The 18301-nt window shown below is 39.5% G+C and overlaps 1 protein-coding gene across 2 annotated transcripts in view; it reads left to right on the forward strand.

Annotated features, from left to right (window-relative positions):
- Positions 1-600: 600 nt before the first annotated feature.
- Gabrr1 (gamma-aminobutyric acid type A receptor subunit rho1) overlaps positions 601-18301 on the forward strand; it is a 37673-nt gene continuing 19972 nt past the window's right edge. For both annotated transcript variants that reach the window (XM_021726010.3, XM_005324711.5), the window contains exons 1-2: positions 601-854; positions 16847-16900. In XM_021726010.3, the coding sequence (XP_021581685.1) occupies positions 622-854; positions 16847-16900 (287 nt within the window). In that variant the 5' untranslated portion in view covers positions 601-621. The remainder of the gene's footprint in view (positions 855-16846; positions 16901-18301) is intronic.

Raw genomic sequence — 18301 nt, forward strand, 5'->3', positions numbered from 1 at the left:
AGCTAACACAGACTTGATGGCTACAGTTCATTTATTACTGGCATTTTTCAAATGTGAAAAGTACAATGAGGTTTGCAGTAAGAATAATGCAACTGACAAGGAAATTTAGTTCTTTCTGTGCAGAACAAGGATTTTAAAAACTCTGCTCACCCTCCCAATATCTACAGAGATGACCTGCCCAGGTGCTGATCAATGTCTGAGGTCCTAGGGATTCAGCCACAAGAAGGAGTGGGGGCCGAGAGCTGTCCAAATCCACCCTCAGCAAAGCAAATAGTAATGGCTGGAAGCTTAAAATAGATCTGGGGAGGAGCTATTAACATGGCATATGAAGCAGTTCAGCACCTCTGGACTTTTTCATTTTGGAAATTGCTGTGGTCCGTTTTTATTTCCTTCTATGCAATGGACAAGAAAATACAGACGTTGACTAACGTATTTGCCCCATTTGATGATGAACTAATTTAGACCAGCCAAAATAATTGTTCCCCAGGGACACAGGAATTCAACCTCAGTTCAGAAAATCCCTGACATCTGACGTAGGAGGATTTATAGGTTTAGTGGAAATTGCTTTCTCCTGCTTGCCAGATTACATACTGCCGGTTGATTTTTTTTTTTTTTTTTTGCATGAGTAAACATCCTTCCAATAATGAACAGACCAATAATGTCTTAAGAGAGAAAAGAACATCCGTTTCCTTTTTGTGGTTTCTTGAGAGACGTGTTTGGATTTTGAAACCCATGTTGGCTGTCCAGAATATGAAATTTGGTATCTTCCTTTTGTGGTGGGGATGGGTTTTGGCCACTGAAAGCAGAGTGCACTGGCCAGGAAGAGAAGTGCACGAGATGTCTAAGAAAGGCAGGTGAGTGAACATTGAGCCACAGAGGATTTTAGGGAACGAGGGTGTGCAGAGCAAGCTTGGGCATTGTTCTGGGAACCGAGCATCATTTTCAGTTTCTGTGTTCTGTGTGGATGCCCTTTCCCTTTGTTCTCCCATTTCTCTCCTTTTCTTTTATAATGATGCTAGATTAGATAATATTATCATCCTATATTCTTAAACTCTTAACTAATAATTGTTCTGAGTGACAGAGATTCTGGAAAAAAGAATATATGCACATTTTCTAAAATATTAAGGGCAATTCTTTGATATCCGTATCCTAGGTTTAGAACAAATCTCTGAGTTCTCAAATCACCTATTGGACCTTTAATCTTGGAGAATTATTTTATTATTATTAGATATGTGGGTCCCTTCTTAATCTTAAAAAAAAAAAAGGTAGATTGTGTGACTTGAAGGACCATTTGATCATTGCCTACCTGTAAACTGGGAGGGGGCAGGGATGGAGCTGCCAACACAGTACGTGCAGCCCCAGCCGTACCAGCTTGTGCAGATGGAGCTTAGACAAGGAGCGACTCCCCACCGGCCCTTCTGCACTTGGCCTCACCTGGGTGCTCTGATGGCAAGGTTGCATGTATGTGCACTGCCCACCTGCTTGGATGCCTTTAGTCAATAAAGCAGGACTGTGGAGACAACCTAGTCCAGCACTCTTTCTTGACTGATGAGGAAATGGAGTCAATAAAGGCATCTTTGATTTTTGATCCTTAGCCTTAGCTCCAAGTCTGATTTTGGCTTTCTAGAAGAGCTGGAAATACCAATGAATATGAAAGGAAATTGAGCTTTTGGAAGTTTAGGGCTGGGGGCAGGTTATGTCTTGCTTCTCAGTGCCCTGCCTCTTGGGATTTGAGAGACACTTATACGAATGGGCTCCTACACAGCCAGTATAGCTCATAGCACTTATTTCAAGCTGCTTTGCAACATCATAAAACTAGGAGCTTAAATATCTAGAGGCTACCATGAGCCCTGGTGTACTGAGAAAGCCCACTGTGCCCACCAGAATCAGCTTGGCAAACAGTGTAATTTGTGGAATGAAACAACCATAGAGATTGCTTGAACCAAATATGCTCATAGGAATTAAAAGTAACAATAGCAATGAACCATATTGGTTGTCATCAAAAACTTCTCATCCTCTCTCCCAAGTTAGAGTAAAAACCTATTAGCAAATGCGGGTGATTAAGAAGTCACAGTGAATTAGACTTTTGTTTAAAAATTTTTTTAAAAGTAAAGATTTTAATTTTATTTATTAATTTTTTATTTTATTATAAACTCATAAATTATAACTATACATTTATGGGGTATAAAGTGATGCTATTTTTATGTATTACATATATTTATATGTGTATAAATACATACACAATGCAAAATGATTAAATCAAGCTAATTAACATATTCATCACCTCAAATACATTTCAGGGGTTTTTTGTGTGTGTATGAGAACATTTGAAATGTATTCTCTTAGCAATTTTGAAATGTAATGTTAATAACTACAGTAACCATGCTGTGAAATATATTGCAAAAAAAAACCCACTAATACCTCTGTCTATTTGAAATTTTGTCCCCCTTGACCAGTATCTCCTCCCAATCCCCCTCCCCATGTGCCTCTGGAAACTGCATTCTCCTTTCTGGTTCAAAAAGTTCAGTTGTTTTAGATTCCACATATAAGTGACATCATGTGGTATTTAGACAGGTCTATTTTTGGACATTAAATTTAAGAAAGTGGTCAGATAGTCTGTGGAGATCTCTTTTAGGCATTTAGAAACAATTAGTCTATTGGAGTTGGAGCTTAGAAAGGAGACAGTCATTGGCTTTAGGTATTTGTCTCTGTGCCTGACTTGTTAAACCCAGAATAATATCTTCCAGGTTCATTTATTCTGTCACAAATGACAGACTCTCCTTCTTTTTTGAGGCTAAATAGTATTCCATTGATAATACATACCATTCATCCAACAATGGACCCCTGGGTTGCTTCCATATCTTGGCTATTGCAAATAGTGCTTCAGTGGACCCGGAAATGCAGGTGTCTCTTCAACATCCTGAACTCGGATCCTTTGGGTATATACTATGAAGTAGGATTGCTGGATCTTATGGAAATTCTATTTTTCTTTTTTTTTTTTTAAGAACCTCCATACAGTCTTCCATGATAGCTGTATTAATTTATCTTCTCACCACTAATGTACAAAGATTTCCTTTTCTTAACATCCTCTCTAATGCTTAGCATTTATCTTTTTTATAACAGCAATTCTGACAGGTGTGATGTAATATCTCATTGTGGTTTTAATTTGCATTTCCCTGGTGATTAATGTTATTGAGCTTTTTTCTTTTTTCATTTATCTGTTGGTCATTTTTATGTCTCCTTTTGAAAAAACAAATTGGCCCCTTGCTCTTTTTTAATAGTTGGGGAGAGGGGGTCTTACTGTATTGTCCAAGTTGGTCTCAAACTCCTGGGCTTAAGCAATTCTTTTGCTTCATCCTCCTGAGTGCTGGGACTATAAGCATATATTGCTGTTCCTGGTTTGCCCTTTGTAAAATCAGGTTATTCACCAGGCATGGTAGTGTACGCCTGTAACACCAACAACTTGGAAAGCTGAGGCAGGAGGATTACAAGTTTGAAGGCAGTCTCAGCAACATAACAAGACTCCATTTTGAAACAAAACAAAATAAAAAAACTTAAAGGGCTGTGGATGTAGCTCAGTGGTAAAGCACCTCTGGTTTTCATCCCCAGTGCCACCAAAAAATACATAAAAATTAAATCTAGTTATTTGCTTTTTTACAATTGGGTTGTTTGAGTTCCTTATATATTTAGGGCAGTAATTCATTCTCAGATGTACACCTTGCAAATATTTTGTCCTGGTCTATAAGTTAGCTCTTCACTCTGCAAATTGTTTCCTCTGCTGTGCTTTTTAGTTGGATGTAATCCCATTTATCTTGCTTTGGTTACCTCAGCTTTTGGAGTCAGATTTTAAAAAATCATTACCTAAACCAATGTCTTATAATTTTACTGCATGCTTCCTTCTAATATTTTTATAGTTTCGGGTCTTACATTTAGGTCTTTAATCCTTTAAGAGTTGATTCCCATAGGATGTGAGATGAGAGTCCAAGTTCATTCCTCTGTATGTGATCCAGTTTTCCCACCACCCTGTATTAAAGAAACTGTCATTTTTCCATCATAGTGTTCTTGAGACCTTTGTTGAAAATCAACTGACTATAAATGCACAACTAGAAATGCTGTATATTCTGAGCCATTGGTTGATGAGTCTGTTTTTATGCGAAGATCATGCTGTTTTAAGTATGATAGCTTTGTAATACAGTTGGAAATCAAATAGTATGATGCCTCCAGCTTTGTTCTTTTAGCTTAAGATTTTGTTTTGGTTATTTGGGGTCTTTTGTGTTTCCATGAACAATTTTGGATTGTTCTTTCTATATCTGTGAGAAATACCATTGGAATTTTCATAAGAATTGCATTGAATCTATATATTGATTTGAGTAGTTATGGATATTTTAATAATATTAATTAGATGGGCACAGAGGTACACGCCTAGAATGCCAGCAGCTCAAGACACTGAGGCAGGAGGATTGCAAGTTCAAATCCAGCCTCAGCAAAAGTGAGGCGCTAAGAAATTCAGTGAGACCCTGTCTCTAAATGAAATACAAAATAGGGCTGGGATGTAGCTCATTGGTCAAGTGCCCCTGAGTTCAATCCCCAGCAACCCCCCCCCCAAAATAATATTAATTATACCAATTCATGGGGCTGGGGATGTGGCTCAAGCGGTAGCACGCTCTCCTGGCATGAGTGCGGCCCGGGTTCCATCCTCAGCACCACATACAAACAAAGATGTTGTGTCCGCCAATAACTAAAAATAAATAAATAAATATTTAAAAATTCTCTCTCTCTCTCTCTCTCTCTCTCTCTCTTTAAAAAAAAATTATACCAATTCATGAATGTGGAATATCTTTCTACTTACTTGTGTCTTCTTCAATTTCTTTCATCAGTTTTTATAATTTTTAGTGTAACTGATACCTCCCTGGTTAAATTTATTCTTAAATATTTTATTCATGTTTCAATTTAGCTATGAGGCTGTTTTCTTTATTTAATTATTAGAATATATAAATGGGGCTGTTTTCTTTACTTCATTATTAGAATATAGAAACCCCAATGATTTTTGTGTGTTGGTTTGTATCCTGCAACTTAATACATTCAAATATTAGTTGTAACAGTTGGGGATGAAATCTAAGTTTTCATTTGTAAGATCACATTATTGGAGCTGGGGTTGTAGCTCAGTGATGGAGCCCTTGCCTGGCATGCATGAGGCACTGGGTTCAATCCTCAGCACCTCATAAAAATAAGTAAATAAAATGGGTGTATTATGTTCATCAACAACTAAAAAAAATTAAGAAAAAAGATCACATTGTCAGCAAACAGCAACAATTTCATACTTTGCTTCCTTTCTTTGGATATCTTTCATTTCTTTCTCTTGTGTAATTGCTCTGGCAAGGACTTTTAGTTCTATAGTTAAATAGAAATACTGAGAGTAGACATTCTTATTTCTGATCTTAGTGAAATAGACTTCCTTTTTAAAGATTACTTTTCAAATTTTCTTTTTTTATTATGTCGACACATATAACCAAAAATCTTCCACATTTTTATCGGTGCCTTAGGCATAATGGTGAGAATCATTGTTACGTATTTGTACTTGCACACAATTAACAATATAATTTGTTCAGTATCTTTTCTAGTAATTGTGCTTTCCCTCCTCTCTTTCCTCTCCTGGTTCCTTTTCCTCTACTCTACTGATATTCCTTTAATTTTTATGAGATTCCCTCTCTCCACACACACATACTTTTCTTTTCCTTTTTCCTATCTCGTTTCCACATATGAGAAAAAATATATGCCCCTTGACTTTGAGTTTGAGTTGTTTCACTTAACATAAGGTTCTCAAAGTCCATCCATTTTTCCTGCAGATGACATAATTTTCTCCTCCTCCTCCTTTTCTTCTTCTTCCTCTTCCTCCTCCTCCTCCTCCTCCTCCTTTTTTTTTTTTTTTTTTTTTTGTACTGGGGAGAGAATCCAGGGTACTTAACTACTGAGCAATATCCCCAGCCCTTTTTTAAAATTTTTAGTTTGAGGCAGGGTCTCTCACTAAATTGCTGAGACTGGTCTCAAACTTGTGATCCTCCTGCCTCAAATAGCTTCCCAAGCTACTGGGATTACAGGTGTATGCCATTTTTTCTTTAAGGCTGAATAGAACTCCATTGTGTGTGTATGCTACAGTTTCTTTATCCATTCATCCACTAATAAACATCTAGGCTGATTCCGTAACTTGGCTATTGTGAATCGTGCTACTACAAACATGGGTATGCATATATGGCTATAGTATGAAGACTTTAATTCTTTAGGATAGACAGTAAGGAATAGTATAGATGGATTGTATGATGGTTCCATTCTTAGTCTTTTGAGGAAACTCCATACTAATTGCTATCGTTGTTGTACTAATTTACAATCCCACTGAGAGTGAAATGTATTCCTTTCCCCCAACATCCTCTCCAGCATTTATTATTATTTGTATTCTTGATGGCTTCCATTCTAACTGGAATGATGAAGTAGCTTTGATTTTCATTTCCCTCATTGCTAAAGAAGTTGAATGTTTTTTCATACATTTATTGGCCATTTTTATTTATTCTTTTGAAAAGTATCTGTTCAATTTATTTGCTCATTTATCAATTTAGTTATTTGGTTTTCTTGGTTTTGCTTTGGGTGTTAAGTCTTTTGAGTTCTTTTTATATTCTGGATATTAATCTTTTGTCAGAAGAGTAACTAGCAAAGATTTTTCTCTCATTCTATAGTCACTCTTACTCTTGTTTCCTTCGCTGTGCAGAAACTCTTAAAATTTATGCCACCCCTTTTATTAATTCTCAATAATATTTTTAGAGCATTAGCAGTCCCATTGAGGAAGTCATTGGCTGCACCTATATATTGGAGTGCTGACCCTGTTTTCTTTGAGGAGTTGCAAAGTCTCTGATCTAATTCATAGGTCTTTTATACATTTTGAGTTGACTTTTATATAGGGTGAAAGTCTCATTCTTCTATATATGGATAACCAGTTTTCCAAGCCCTATTTATTGAAAAAAAAAAGTGTGTTTTAACACCTTTGTTGAGGATCAGATATGACTGTATCTGTGTGGGTTTGTTTCTGTGTCCTCTATTCTGTACCACTGGTTTATGTATTTTTTTTATGCCAGTACCATCAGTTTTTATTAAAATAACTTTGTAGTATAGTTTGAAGTCAGGAATTATGATGCTCCAGCATTTCATTTTTGGCTTAAAATTGTTTTGACTCTTCTGGGTCTCTTATTCTTCCAAATGAATTTTAGGATTATTTGTTCTAGTTCTGAGAAGAATGTTTTTGGTATTTTGAGAGGAATACTTTGAATCTATATATTGCTGTTGGTAGTATTATCATTTTAACAATATTGATTGATTTTTCCAATCCATAAACGTGGGAGGTCTTTCCATATTCTAATATCTTCTTTAATTTCTTTCTTCAATTTTCTGTAGTTTTCATTGTAGGGGGTCTTTCACTTCCTTGGTTAGATTACTATTAGGGTATTTTTTCTTTTTTTTTTTTTAATGGCTACTGTGAATGGAATTATTTTCCTGATTTCTTTTTCAGCAGACTCACTATTGATGTATAGGAAAACTTGATTTTTGTATGCTGATTTTGTAACCAATTACTTGGATGAATTAATTTATTATCTCTATCAATTTTCTAGTGGAGCTTTTTGGATCTTCTAAATATAGGATCATATCATATGCCAACAGTGATAATTTATGGGAAAACAACTTTAAAACACAAAAATTACCCATAATCCTCAATCCTGGAAGGAACTTTGTTAGCATCTTAGTGTATTTTCTCCTGGTCTTTTTTCTAATCATATATTGAATATTGACTGGTTTGGGGTTATTCTATGTCTATAGTTTTGTAACCTTTTTGTATCTAATATATTACCTGCATGTTTGCTTATTTTAAAAGTCTATAGAATTCTCAATTGATTGGCTGCACAATAAAGTAAAATATGTATAATAATACACAATGTGCCACTACTTAAACATTTTCCTTTATGTATATTTAGTTGCTTCTTCTTTGAAACTATAGATATTCTGTATGTACATCTTTGCACATAAAAGTAGTTATCTGTATACATGAATATTTAATTAGGAGAGACTCCTGGGTATGTTCTGGACTGAAATGTATTCCTTTCCCCCAACATCCTCTCCAGCATTTATTATTATTTGTATTCTTGATGGCTTTCATTCCATGAGAACATTTAAAGTTCTAGGTATATTTGGCCAAATTTCTTTCCAAAATCTCAAGTGGACCCAATTTATAACCCATCAGACAGGTTAAATTTTATTTTATGTAGCCTAAACTTTTAAATGGCCCACTTAGTTTCTTCCAGACTCTAAACCCACAAGCTGCTGATAATAATTCATGCTTGTCTTCTTTTCATGGTTCATGCTAATAAAGTAGGAAACAAGGTAAACACAGACATACCTGGGGTGAGGAAGCTGAGGTTCCTAGGGTGCAAAATATAGGGAGGTGCTTGCATAGCCCTGACAATGACTGTCTCTTTCGATTTTGCCCTAACTTCTGACTGTCTCTTTAGATTTTGCACCTCACTTTTCTAACTCTAGTCTCTACTCTGGCAAATAACTCATATGTTTTCACAGAATCTCCAGGGAAGGCATATCCAGGTGGGCTCACTTTCACAAATCAGATGGTAAAGATCAGAATGCCACAGCATTGGAAAGTGTTTCTAGAATGATTCAACATTACTGTCTCTCCTCCTCCCTGAACATAACCTGTTCACACCACAGGCTCCAGGAAAAATGACAGCTCAGGGTCTAGGAGAGCAAACTGACCATACCAGAAGCCAGAAGAACAATTATTATACATTCTTTGCAATGCTAAAGAATTCACATTTATAGTGAAGATAAAGAGGATCTGACCAGTAGATTTCCATTTGGAGAGAGAATGATTTAGGATAATAATAATGGAATAAACAAGGATGGAGGAGATGGAGATGAGAAATTTTATGGAGCAAGAATTGCCAGAATTTGATTGGTTTCAGGGTGAGAGAGAAGTTTAGGTATTTGGATTGTATGACTGGGTAGATGGTGGTGCGGGAACTAGCAAACAGGAGGAGGAGTTTCAGGAGTAAAGATGATAAATTCAGTAGAACATATGGATCTGGATGTACCTGCAAGATACCAACAGACACCTTTCCAGTAGCAGGAGGGGATATAGGTATGCAACTGAGGAGGGATATTGGGCTGGAGATATGGATTCCAAGGTAGTCTCTATAGGCATGGTGGATGAAGTATCCAGAGAGAGCATGTAGCAAGAAATAAGAGCAGGATCAAGGTTAGAATCTAGGGAAAAACAATATTTAAGGAGAAATTAGAGGAAGAGGACTCAGTGGAGGAAACTAGTAAAAAGAGAACAGAGAAATAGGTACAGAGCTGGATTAGAAAGGCACTAAGAAAGCCATTTATTTGACAGTTATTAAATATGTTTAATGGCAGTTAACATCCTGGGCAATGGGTTCTTCACCAATGACTAAATCAGATACAGCCTCAAGAGGCTTACAGACTGGGAGGCATTCCAGTGAGGGGACCAGGGTTTCCAGGAGGGAGTGATCAGTAGGGACAGATCACACCAAGGTCCAAATCCACTGGGCAGAGGAGTAAGAAGTGAGCCTTAAGATATAGGATAAAGTGGGCTGGGGTTGTGGCTCAGTGGTAGAGCACTTACCTAGCACATGTGAGCCACCGAGTTCAATCCTTAACATCACATAAAAATAAATATATAAAATAAAGGTATTGTGTCCAACCACAACTAAAAAAATAATTTAAAAAGATATAGGATAAAATAATTAAATACCGTTAATACTTTAAAAAGAAGAGACAGGTGTCAATCGAGTGTAGCAAGGACAGGAGAAAATGGAATGACTATAGACAACACTTACAAGAAACTTGACCATGAACTGAAAGATTAAGCTTGAGTGAAGACAAGACAGGGAACCAGGCAAGAATTTTAAGCTAGGAGAGACTTGGACAGGGTCAGACGATGAAGGGTAGAAGCCATAAGAGCGCAACAATAAGATTTTGACCTTGCTGCATCAGATGTTGCTATCAAATCTCTGTCACACCTGACTAAGTGGGAGTCAATGCATTATGAGATAGATCTCTCTGATCATTCTAAATACCCTGAACTTTGATTTTTCTCTTCAGCTAGTAGTGCTCTGTCTTCATCTTGTTCCTTTGTTCTCCAGAATTTTTGCCTGGACTGTTAAGTCCCCACCTTGCATTTCCTGGGTCTTGTCTCTCTGCCTAAGATCTGCCCTTCTCTAAGGTTTCCTGAGGCCTCTGCACATGCTGCTCCCATTGAAATATTTAAGAGCTATTGCCTCCTCTCAACCTGCACCATTTATCTTTGTTTCTTCATGTTGAAGTACAACATCTGATTTATGGTGAATGCTTAAAAAATGCTTGACATAAATAAATAAGTGGCTCCTCTTGCCTTTTGCTATTCCTGTACTTCATTAGTTCCTTCATTCATCCATCCAACAAATATGTATGTAGGGCCCTCTGCTCCAGGCACCATGCCCATGGCTTGGGAGACAATGATGGGCAACATGGACCTGCTCCTTCCCGAAAGGTGCTCACAGTCTGGGAGCAGAGTGGATGTTAATCAAATAAATCTTGCAGAATCTCAGACTTCAAGGACCTTAGAAACCATCTCATATTAAAGATGATAAGGGTAAGGTCCCCAAAGGTACAAATCTTAAGTTACAGTCCCACAGCCTACCCTGAGTCCCATAGCCTACTTTTTTCCACTTCCTGGGTTCTCCTCTCATCATCGTAAAATGAAAACTCAAAGTTATGTTGACAAATGTAAACCTCAAGTCGAATCATGAGGAAATGCTTTTATAAGTAAAAAATGATTCAATGTGAGCTGTTTCATGTTTCAGATCTACAAGTTAGAAAGTAGTCTTTTCTATAATAAATAGGAAAAGCACAATCTGAGAATCTATCAAAGAGAATAGGTAGGAAGAAATTCAGAGCTTTAAATTCCTAAAAGGAACCAGTGCCTTCAAGGAGAAAGGCACAGGGAACTTATGTCCAAACTTAAAAGAAAATAAGGAATGGGCTAGACTGAGATTTTGCCAGAGAAGCAAGTTGACAAAAGTGCCCTTTTCACTCCCTGGAAGACGAATGCAGGCCAAGTCTGTGAGTCAAGGACCCACCAGGTTGGCAGGAACAAAAGTCAGTGATGGGTGGTAGAAAGATAGCTTGATTTGATGACCCCATGATAGAATACAGTTGGCAGGTTATTTCTGCCCACACCCACAACCCCTGCTATTCTTTGGCTCCAAGCTCAGACCTCAGAAGCCAAGGAGTGTTCACACTGTATATTGAGGGATCTCCAGCTAGTAGTGCTCTGTCCCTCCTCAGTTGCATACCTATATCCCTTTCCTTCCAGAGAAACAGGCCAGTAGCATGCATATGTACATGTTCATATGTATGTATGTATGCATGTGTGTATCCATCCATCCATCAATGAGAGAGGGAGAAGGGAAGAGAGACTTAAGAAATCAGCTTCGAGACATTTGTAGAGGGGCCGGGGGTTGTGGCTCAGTGGTGGAGCACTTGCCTAGCATGCATGAGGTACTGTGTTGGATCCTCAGCATCATATAATAATAAATAAATTAAATAAAGGTATTGTGTCCATCTACAACTAAAAAAAAAATTAATAAAAAAAGACCATTTGTAGGGGTTGCCAAGTCTGAAATCTGTAGGACAGGCTAGTTAGCAGCCTGGAAATTCTGGCAGGAGTTGATGCTACAGTCTTAAGTACAAAGGCAAGTTGGCAAGCAGAATTCCTTCTCCTTTGGAAACCCTCAGTCTTTTTTTTTTTTCTCTCTTCAACTGATTAGAGGAGGCCTACTCACATTATGAACAGCACCCAGTAATGCTCCCTGGTCTGCTAACCTGGAGGCCCCACTTAGAGACATGAGATCAGTATAGGATGTTTTGCTCTGATTGAACTCATACTGGTTTATGTTACTGGCACATGATCCAATGCAGTAATGCTCCTAAGTCCTTTTGTAACCAAAGTTCTCGAACATGGTCAGGAATCAACCTGGAACATAACCTTAGCAGTTTCCACAGGACTCTGTTCCACCTTTTGAATATCAAGAAAGCATTTCCCCATCTTTAGTTGTCTGGCCACTCTCCCATCTTCCAGGTTTTCTCTGCTACACTATCCTTAAATTTCTGGAGATGTCATTCCTCTGGGTCTGCAGACTTGAACTCCATATTTTGAAATTCTGAATGTTGTCAGAACATCAGAGCCTGATTTTCTGACAACATTCAGAATTTCAAAATATGGAGTTTGATGACTTGATGACTGGGTCCCATGCTCAGGGATTCTGGTTTAATTGCTCTGGGATATGGTGTGTTTGTTTGTTTTTAACTCCTTAAGTGATTCCTCGGATACACAAGCAGGGCTGAATCATTGAGCTGGTTGATCTCATGCTGTCATGTTCACTCTCCTGGGCAGCAACGAATTCTCTTCACTTTTTCCAGATTGAAGGCTGTTCTCTTTGTGGGAGAATATCAAAGTAAAGCAGGATTCTGTTAGCAGAACCTTAGCCTCACTGTAATCTTTTACTAACATGGTCCCTTCTTCAAGCAGCTTCTTTCCTTCTACGGACTCTCCCAGCTAGAACTCAACTTTATAAAATTTTGCTTTACTTTATCATGTCTTTGAGTCCTACTGATGACATCATTTCTGAGAAGATAGAGACATCAATTTTGACAAGGAAGTAAGAACTAGCTAGCAAAAACAATCCTGATATCTTGGCATTTGTAATAACCAAAGGGAAAAAATGCTTGTTTGTGGTCCAAATGCCTGGATATTATCCTTGAATCCTCCTGTCTCTCACCCTCACCCATGGGAACAATTGGGCATGTCCAGTCCCAGCTCCACTGCTTGGAGGTGTGTCAGCTCCTGTGCACCAAGGAGGCCTCATAGGTTCATTAAACTCTCTAGAATACACCCTTGGGTTTGTGCTTCTCCTTCTGCATTCTGTTAAGTCTTCATAAAAAAAGCTGTGAGCACTGCTAAGGGCCTACGAGTTGTATAAGGAAGAGGCTTTCCTTTATTGAGCTCAGAGTGGAATGAGGTGGTCAGAAAGCTCATTGCCACACAGGATGGTACACATCCTAACAAAAGCCTGTAGAGAATTCAGTGGGAAAGAGAAAGGCCCAGAAATGCCTCCAGAGGCAGTAGTACTCTACCTGGGAACACATGGAGTTGTTTGGGCAGGGAGGGGTGAAGAATGGTGGGAAAGACACTGCAGACACCTGGGACATCAGGAGCAGAGTGTAGAAACGTAATTGCAAACTGTAAGTAATTGGACCAGAGTGGGAGTCAAGGCAGAGGGTAGAGACTTATTATGGGCTGTGCATGCCCAATGACTATGGATTTGACTTTGAGGGTGATGGTTTTTAAGAGGGGGAGTGGTGATTACAATTCTCATTACGTGGTGTTGATATGATGGTTGGATTAGAGAAAGGCAAGGCAAAAGCAAGAAAGCCTGCTGCCTCCCTTGTGAGAAAGAATGATGCATAGGGCAGTGGGAGCAGGGCAGGGAGAGAAATCTGGAAGAGGTTCAGGATTGGTGGGATGGGTGGTGTGGGTAAGGCCCCAGCTGGTCTATTCAAAGACTTTTTGCACATCAGAAAAGGGTATCTCTACAGCCAGACCTACCTCCAAACAGTGCAGCTAGAGCTGGACATGCCCAGTTGTTCCCACAGTGAGGAAGTAGGGAGAAAGAGAAGTCAGGGCCATATCCCAGTATTTGGACCACAAACAAGCATCTCTTTCCTTGGTTTTGATGAATGCCAAGAAAGCAGGACTGTTTTTTGCTAGTTCATTTTTGCTTCCTTGTCAAAACTAATTTCCCTATCTTCTCAGAGATGATGTCATCAATTTATCAGGTGCACTCTTGTGCGCTGGCTGAGCCTTCCATAGTCCTCCATCATCAAAGGTCTCCCATCCCCACCCCCACCTGCCGCCACCACCACTACCACCACTACCACCACCACCACCACCCATTCAACCTGGGAGAAGTTTTAGAGACCTATTGTGGGAAAAAATACACACTAGCTGAATAGAAACTACAGCACACAGACACCAAGTTTCATAGGTGGGAATTTTATTCTATCCAAAATGAAAATAAGCATTCAAAAAAAGTAACTTGGAACATGTATATTCTTTTTGCATAGCCCTCCCTGAGGGCTCATTCAATGAAAACTTATTGGGCACCAGTTTTTTGTAAGGTCCATGCTAACTTCTGCATGAGAGAAAGACCTTCACCTCTGACCCAAATTCCTGGCAGTGGGGAGGCAGATCTTTCAAAAAGACACTGTGACCAATTTTGCTTTCAACCTTTGGAGTCAGACCCCCTGTGTCTGACTCCTAGTGCCATCATTTTAAGTTACGTAAGCCCTCTGTGTCTTAGTTTTATCATATTTAAATTGGGGGGTAATGATAAGGCCTGCCTCACAGAGTGTGGAGAGGAATATGTAAGCTGAAAACATGTCATATGAATCACAACAGTACCTAGCAGGTCTTAAGTGCTCAGCAGTGTTCATTGTTCCCACTATTTTGTGTTCCTACTATTTTCAACATTAATAATCATATCCACAACCAGTAAAAAGATGTCAATGACATGAGAAAGTATTTCATGGTGTTATAATTTGAGTTTAAAAGCAAGTTACAGTGCAATCTGTCTCTGAGGACTGTAAAGATATTTATAGAATGACAGGTTATTTCTGAATTGCTTTCGTCTTCTTTATGCCTAACCTACTTTCCAGTTTTTCTTACACAGTTATTCAAAAATATTAATCAACAATAAAAAGATTTTAAGGGTCCTGTTTATCAGTCTTCCCTACGCTAGACCCTGAGCTTCATGGAGCAACATTGGTGGCATCTCAGAGTGTGACAAACCTCCTTTTGGGCAGTGTCCAGTTCTACAGGCTGGCCTAAAGTCGGAGTCAGTACTGGACCAAACTTGTTTTCTGTTGTGACCCCTGTGTTCAGTCCTGCCTATCTCTTTTTCCGGGTGCCCATGTAAAGGGGATGGTGCCTTCCTTTATTCAACTAACCTGTGCTGTAAGTCCACTGGGGACCATCTCTGCCCAAGGTGCTTGATGTGCTGAGGATTCTGCCCTTCCTGGCCTATTGCCCTCCAGTCTTAGCTTTTCGCCCTTCTGCAGAGCTCACACCTGCCTCTGCTCCACTTTACTACAGATAACATAATCCCTGCATGTCCATCCTAATGTGCCCTACTGCATCAGTGAAGTCCTAGCAGAAAACAGCATTGCACTCAAAAGGGCTTAAACAATAATAAAGGAATTAAAGACATACTCACAAAGACATGGGTGGGGTTCAGGGAACTAACCAGGCATCCTCCTGTTCCCAAGGACTAGGAAGAGCAGGAAGCTTTAACTACCCCCAGGCAGAACAACGCAGGCATTGCTAGTTCCTGGAATCAAAGAAAGGAGATAACATATACTCTGATCTCTCTCTCCTTCTTCTTCATCACTTCCCATAGTCATTTGACTGAAACCATAGCTAGAGGGTAAGGACCAAGGGAAAACAGCTTACCAGACAATGTATTACTCTCCAAAGTTTTATTTATGGTGGATCCAATTTAAAATGTGCAATCTAAGCATACTACAGGGATACTGCTACAACGATGTTCATAGCAGCACAATTCACAAAAGCTAGTCTGTGGAACCAACCCAGATACCCTTCAATAGATGAATGGATAAAAAAAAATGTGGCATTTATACACAATGGAGTATTACTCTGCACTAAAATGACAAAATCATGGAATTTGCAGGGAAATGGATGGCACTAGAGCAGATTATGCTAAGTGAAGCTAGACAATCCCTAAAAAACAAATGCCAAATGTCATCTTTGATGTAAGGAGAGCAACTAAGAACAGAATAGGGAGGAAGAGAGTGAGAAGAAGATCACCATTAATCAGGGACGAGAGCGGGGAGGGAAAGAGAGAGAGAAGGGAAATTACATGGTAAAGGAAGGTGACCCTCATTGTTATACAAAATTACATATAAGAGGAAATGAGGGGAAAGGGGGAAAAAAAACAAGAGAGAGAAATGAATTACAGTAGATGGGGTAGAGAGAGAAGATGGGAGGGGAGGGGAGGGGAGGGGGGATAGTAGAGGATAGGAAGGGCAGCAGAATACAACAGACACTAGTATGGCAGTATGTAAAAAAGTGGACGTGTAACCGATGTGAATCTGCAATATGTATACGGAGTAAAAATGGGAGTTCATAATCTGCTTGAATCAAATGTATGAAATATGATATGTCAAGAGCTTTGTAATGTCTTGAACAACTAATAATAAAAAAAATTTTAAAAATGTGCAATCTAAATAAGGAAAGAGGATCACAAGTTCAAAACCAGACTCAGCTACTTAGTAAGACCCTGTATCAAAATAAAAAAGGGCTGGGGATGTGGCTCAGTGATTGGGTTCAATTCCTGGTATCAGAAAAAAAAGAAGAAGAAGAAGAACCCTTTGAAAGAATGGCATCAATTTCAGCCTTGGGTAGACCAGAGGGGGAGAGATTTTAAGTCAGTTTTTTTTTTAATCACTTCTTTAAAATAATTAATCTTTCAGTCCCTGTAGGTACTTGGAAGACGCTTATTGAAAGCCTAAGTTAGTGCTTTGAATCTCAGTTTTTCCCCCTTATTTGATTCTGGTTAGATTTGAAGCAATCTGAAGTGTGCGCGGAGAGGGGGGGGCTAGGTTGATTTGAGTACCCAGACTGTCTCTAGAATGTCTTTATTTTTTATTTTCATAGTCGGCCTCAAAGACAGAGACGGGAAGCACATGAAGATGTCCACAAGCAAGGCGGGTATGGTCATAAAAGCACACCCACCCTTCTAAAGAGGTTTCTTCCCACACCTCAACTGCCCCACCCCACCCGCCACCCAAGGACCTGGAAGCAGAGGGTGGGACCAGAAGAAGGGGAGCCCAAAAGGAAATGGCAATGGCTCCTGGATGTAGGGGGCCAGGAGGTGGGGGGTGAGGTGGACTCACCACAGAGGGGGCAGGCTCTCCTCCCTTTGTGCTCCCAGCTTCCTCCTTCGCAGTCCCGATTCCCTGTTCAGATTCTTTCCTGGGCCAATTCTGCTACAAACTCAGTCCATTCCTCATTTTAAGGGACACTCCCTCCTCAGCTGACAATGGGAACAAAGGCTCCTTGCCTCTGTGTGTCGCTTTATAGTTTAATAAAGCTTTCACACACTTTATCCCATTCAGCCCTCTCACCTGTCCCTTTTAGCAATCAGGAACCAAACTTTATCAATCAGGCAAACAGACTCCCCAGAGGCACCCAGTAGGCGGTTAGGACAGAGTCCTGTTTTTTCTAACTCCCAGCCTTAATTTTGTTTTTTTCTCCTCAATGTTAGCAGGTTTCTTAAGGGAAGCCGGATATCGGGGCTGAAAGGTGGACCGAGCCAGTCACAGGGAGGAGCCCACACGGGTTGAGAATAACAGGCACCAGGGCAGAGCTCTCTAGCTGCTCTCTCCTGACCAGCAGCTCCAGCAGCATCCCTGACCTTGTTAGAGATACAATTCCTGGGCCTCAGCCCAGACCTACTGCATCAAAACTGCAGGGGGGTGGCGAAGATTCCAGAATCTAGGTTTTAGGAAGCCCTCCAGGAGATGCTGACTCATGCCCGAGTCTACACTGGGGAAAGGAAGTGTGTGTGTGATGGTCCCCTAGAGCGGACACAACCTGGTGTCAGCATAAGACAGAGCTGGGAAGACGGTTAATTGTGTGTGTGTGTGTGTGTGTATGTGTGTGTGTGTGTGTGTTTCCCCAGAGCATACATAAAATTTTTTATTGGCTGCAAAGCAGCAGCATGACAATTTCTTTTTTTTTAATTGGTTTTATTTTTTAAATACATGACAGCGGAATGCATCACAATTCTTATTACACATATAGAACAATTTTTCATATCTCTGTATATAAAGTATGTTCATACCAATTCATGACTTCATACATGTACTTTGGATAATGATGTCCATCACATTCCTCCACCCTTGCTAACCCCTGCCCACTCCCTTCCCCTCCCATCCCTCTTCCCTATCTAGAGTTCGTCAATTCCTCCTATGATCCTCCTCCCTACCTTACTATGAGTCAGACTCCTTATTTCAGAGAAAACATTTACCATTTGTTTTTTTGGCTAACTTCACTTAACATTATATTCTCCAGCTGCATCCATTTACCTGCAAATGCCATGGAAAGGAA

This window comes from Ictidomys tridecemlineatus, chromosome 8 (genome assembly GCF_052094955.1).
Source record: "Ictidomys tridecemlineatus isolate mIctTri1 chromosome 8, mIctTri1.hap1, whole genome shotgun sequence".
Lineage (NCBI taxonomy): Eukaryota > Metazoa > Chordata > Mammalia > Rodentia > Sciuridae > Ictidomys > Ictidomys tridecemlineatus.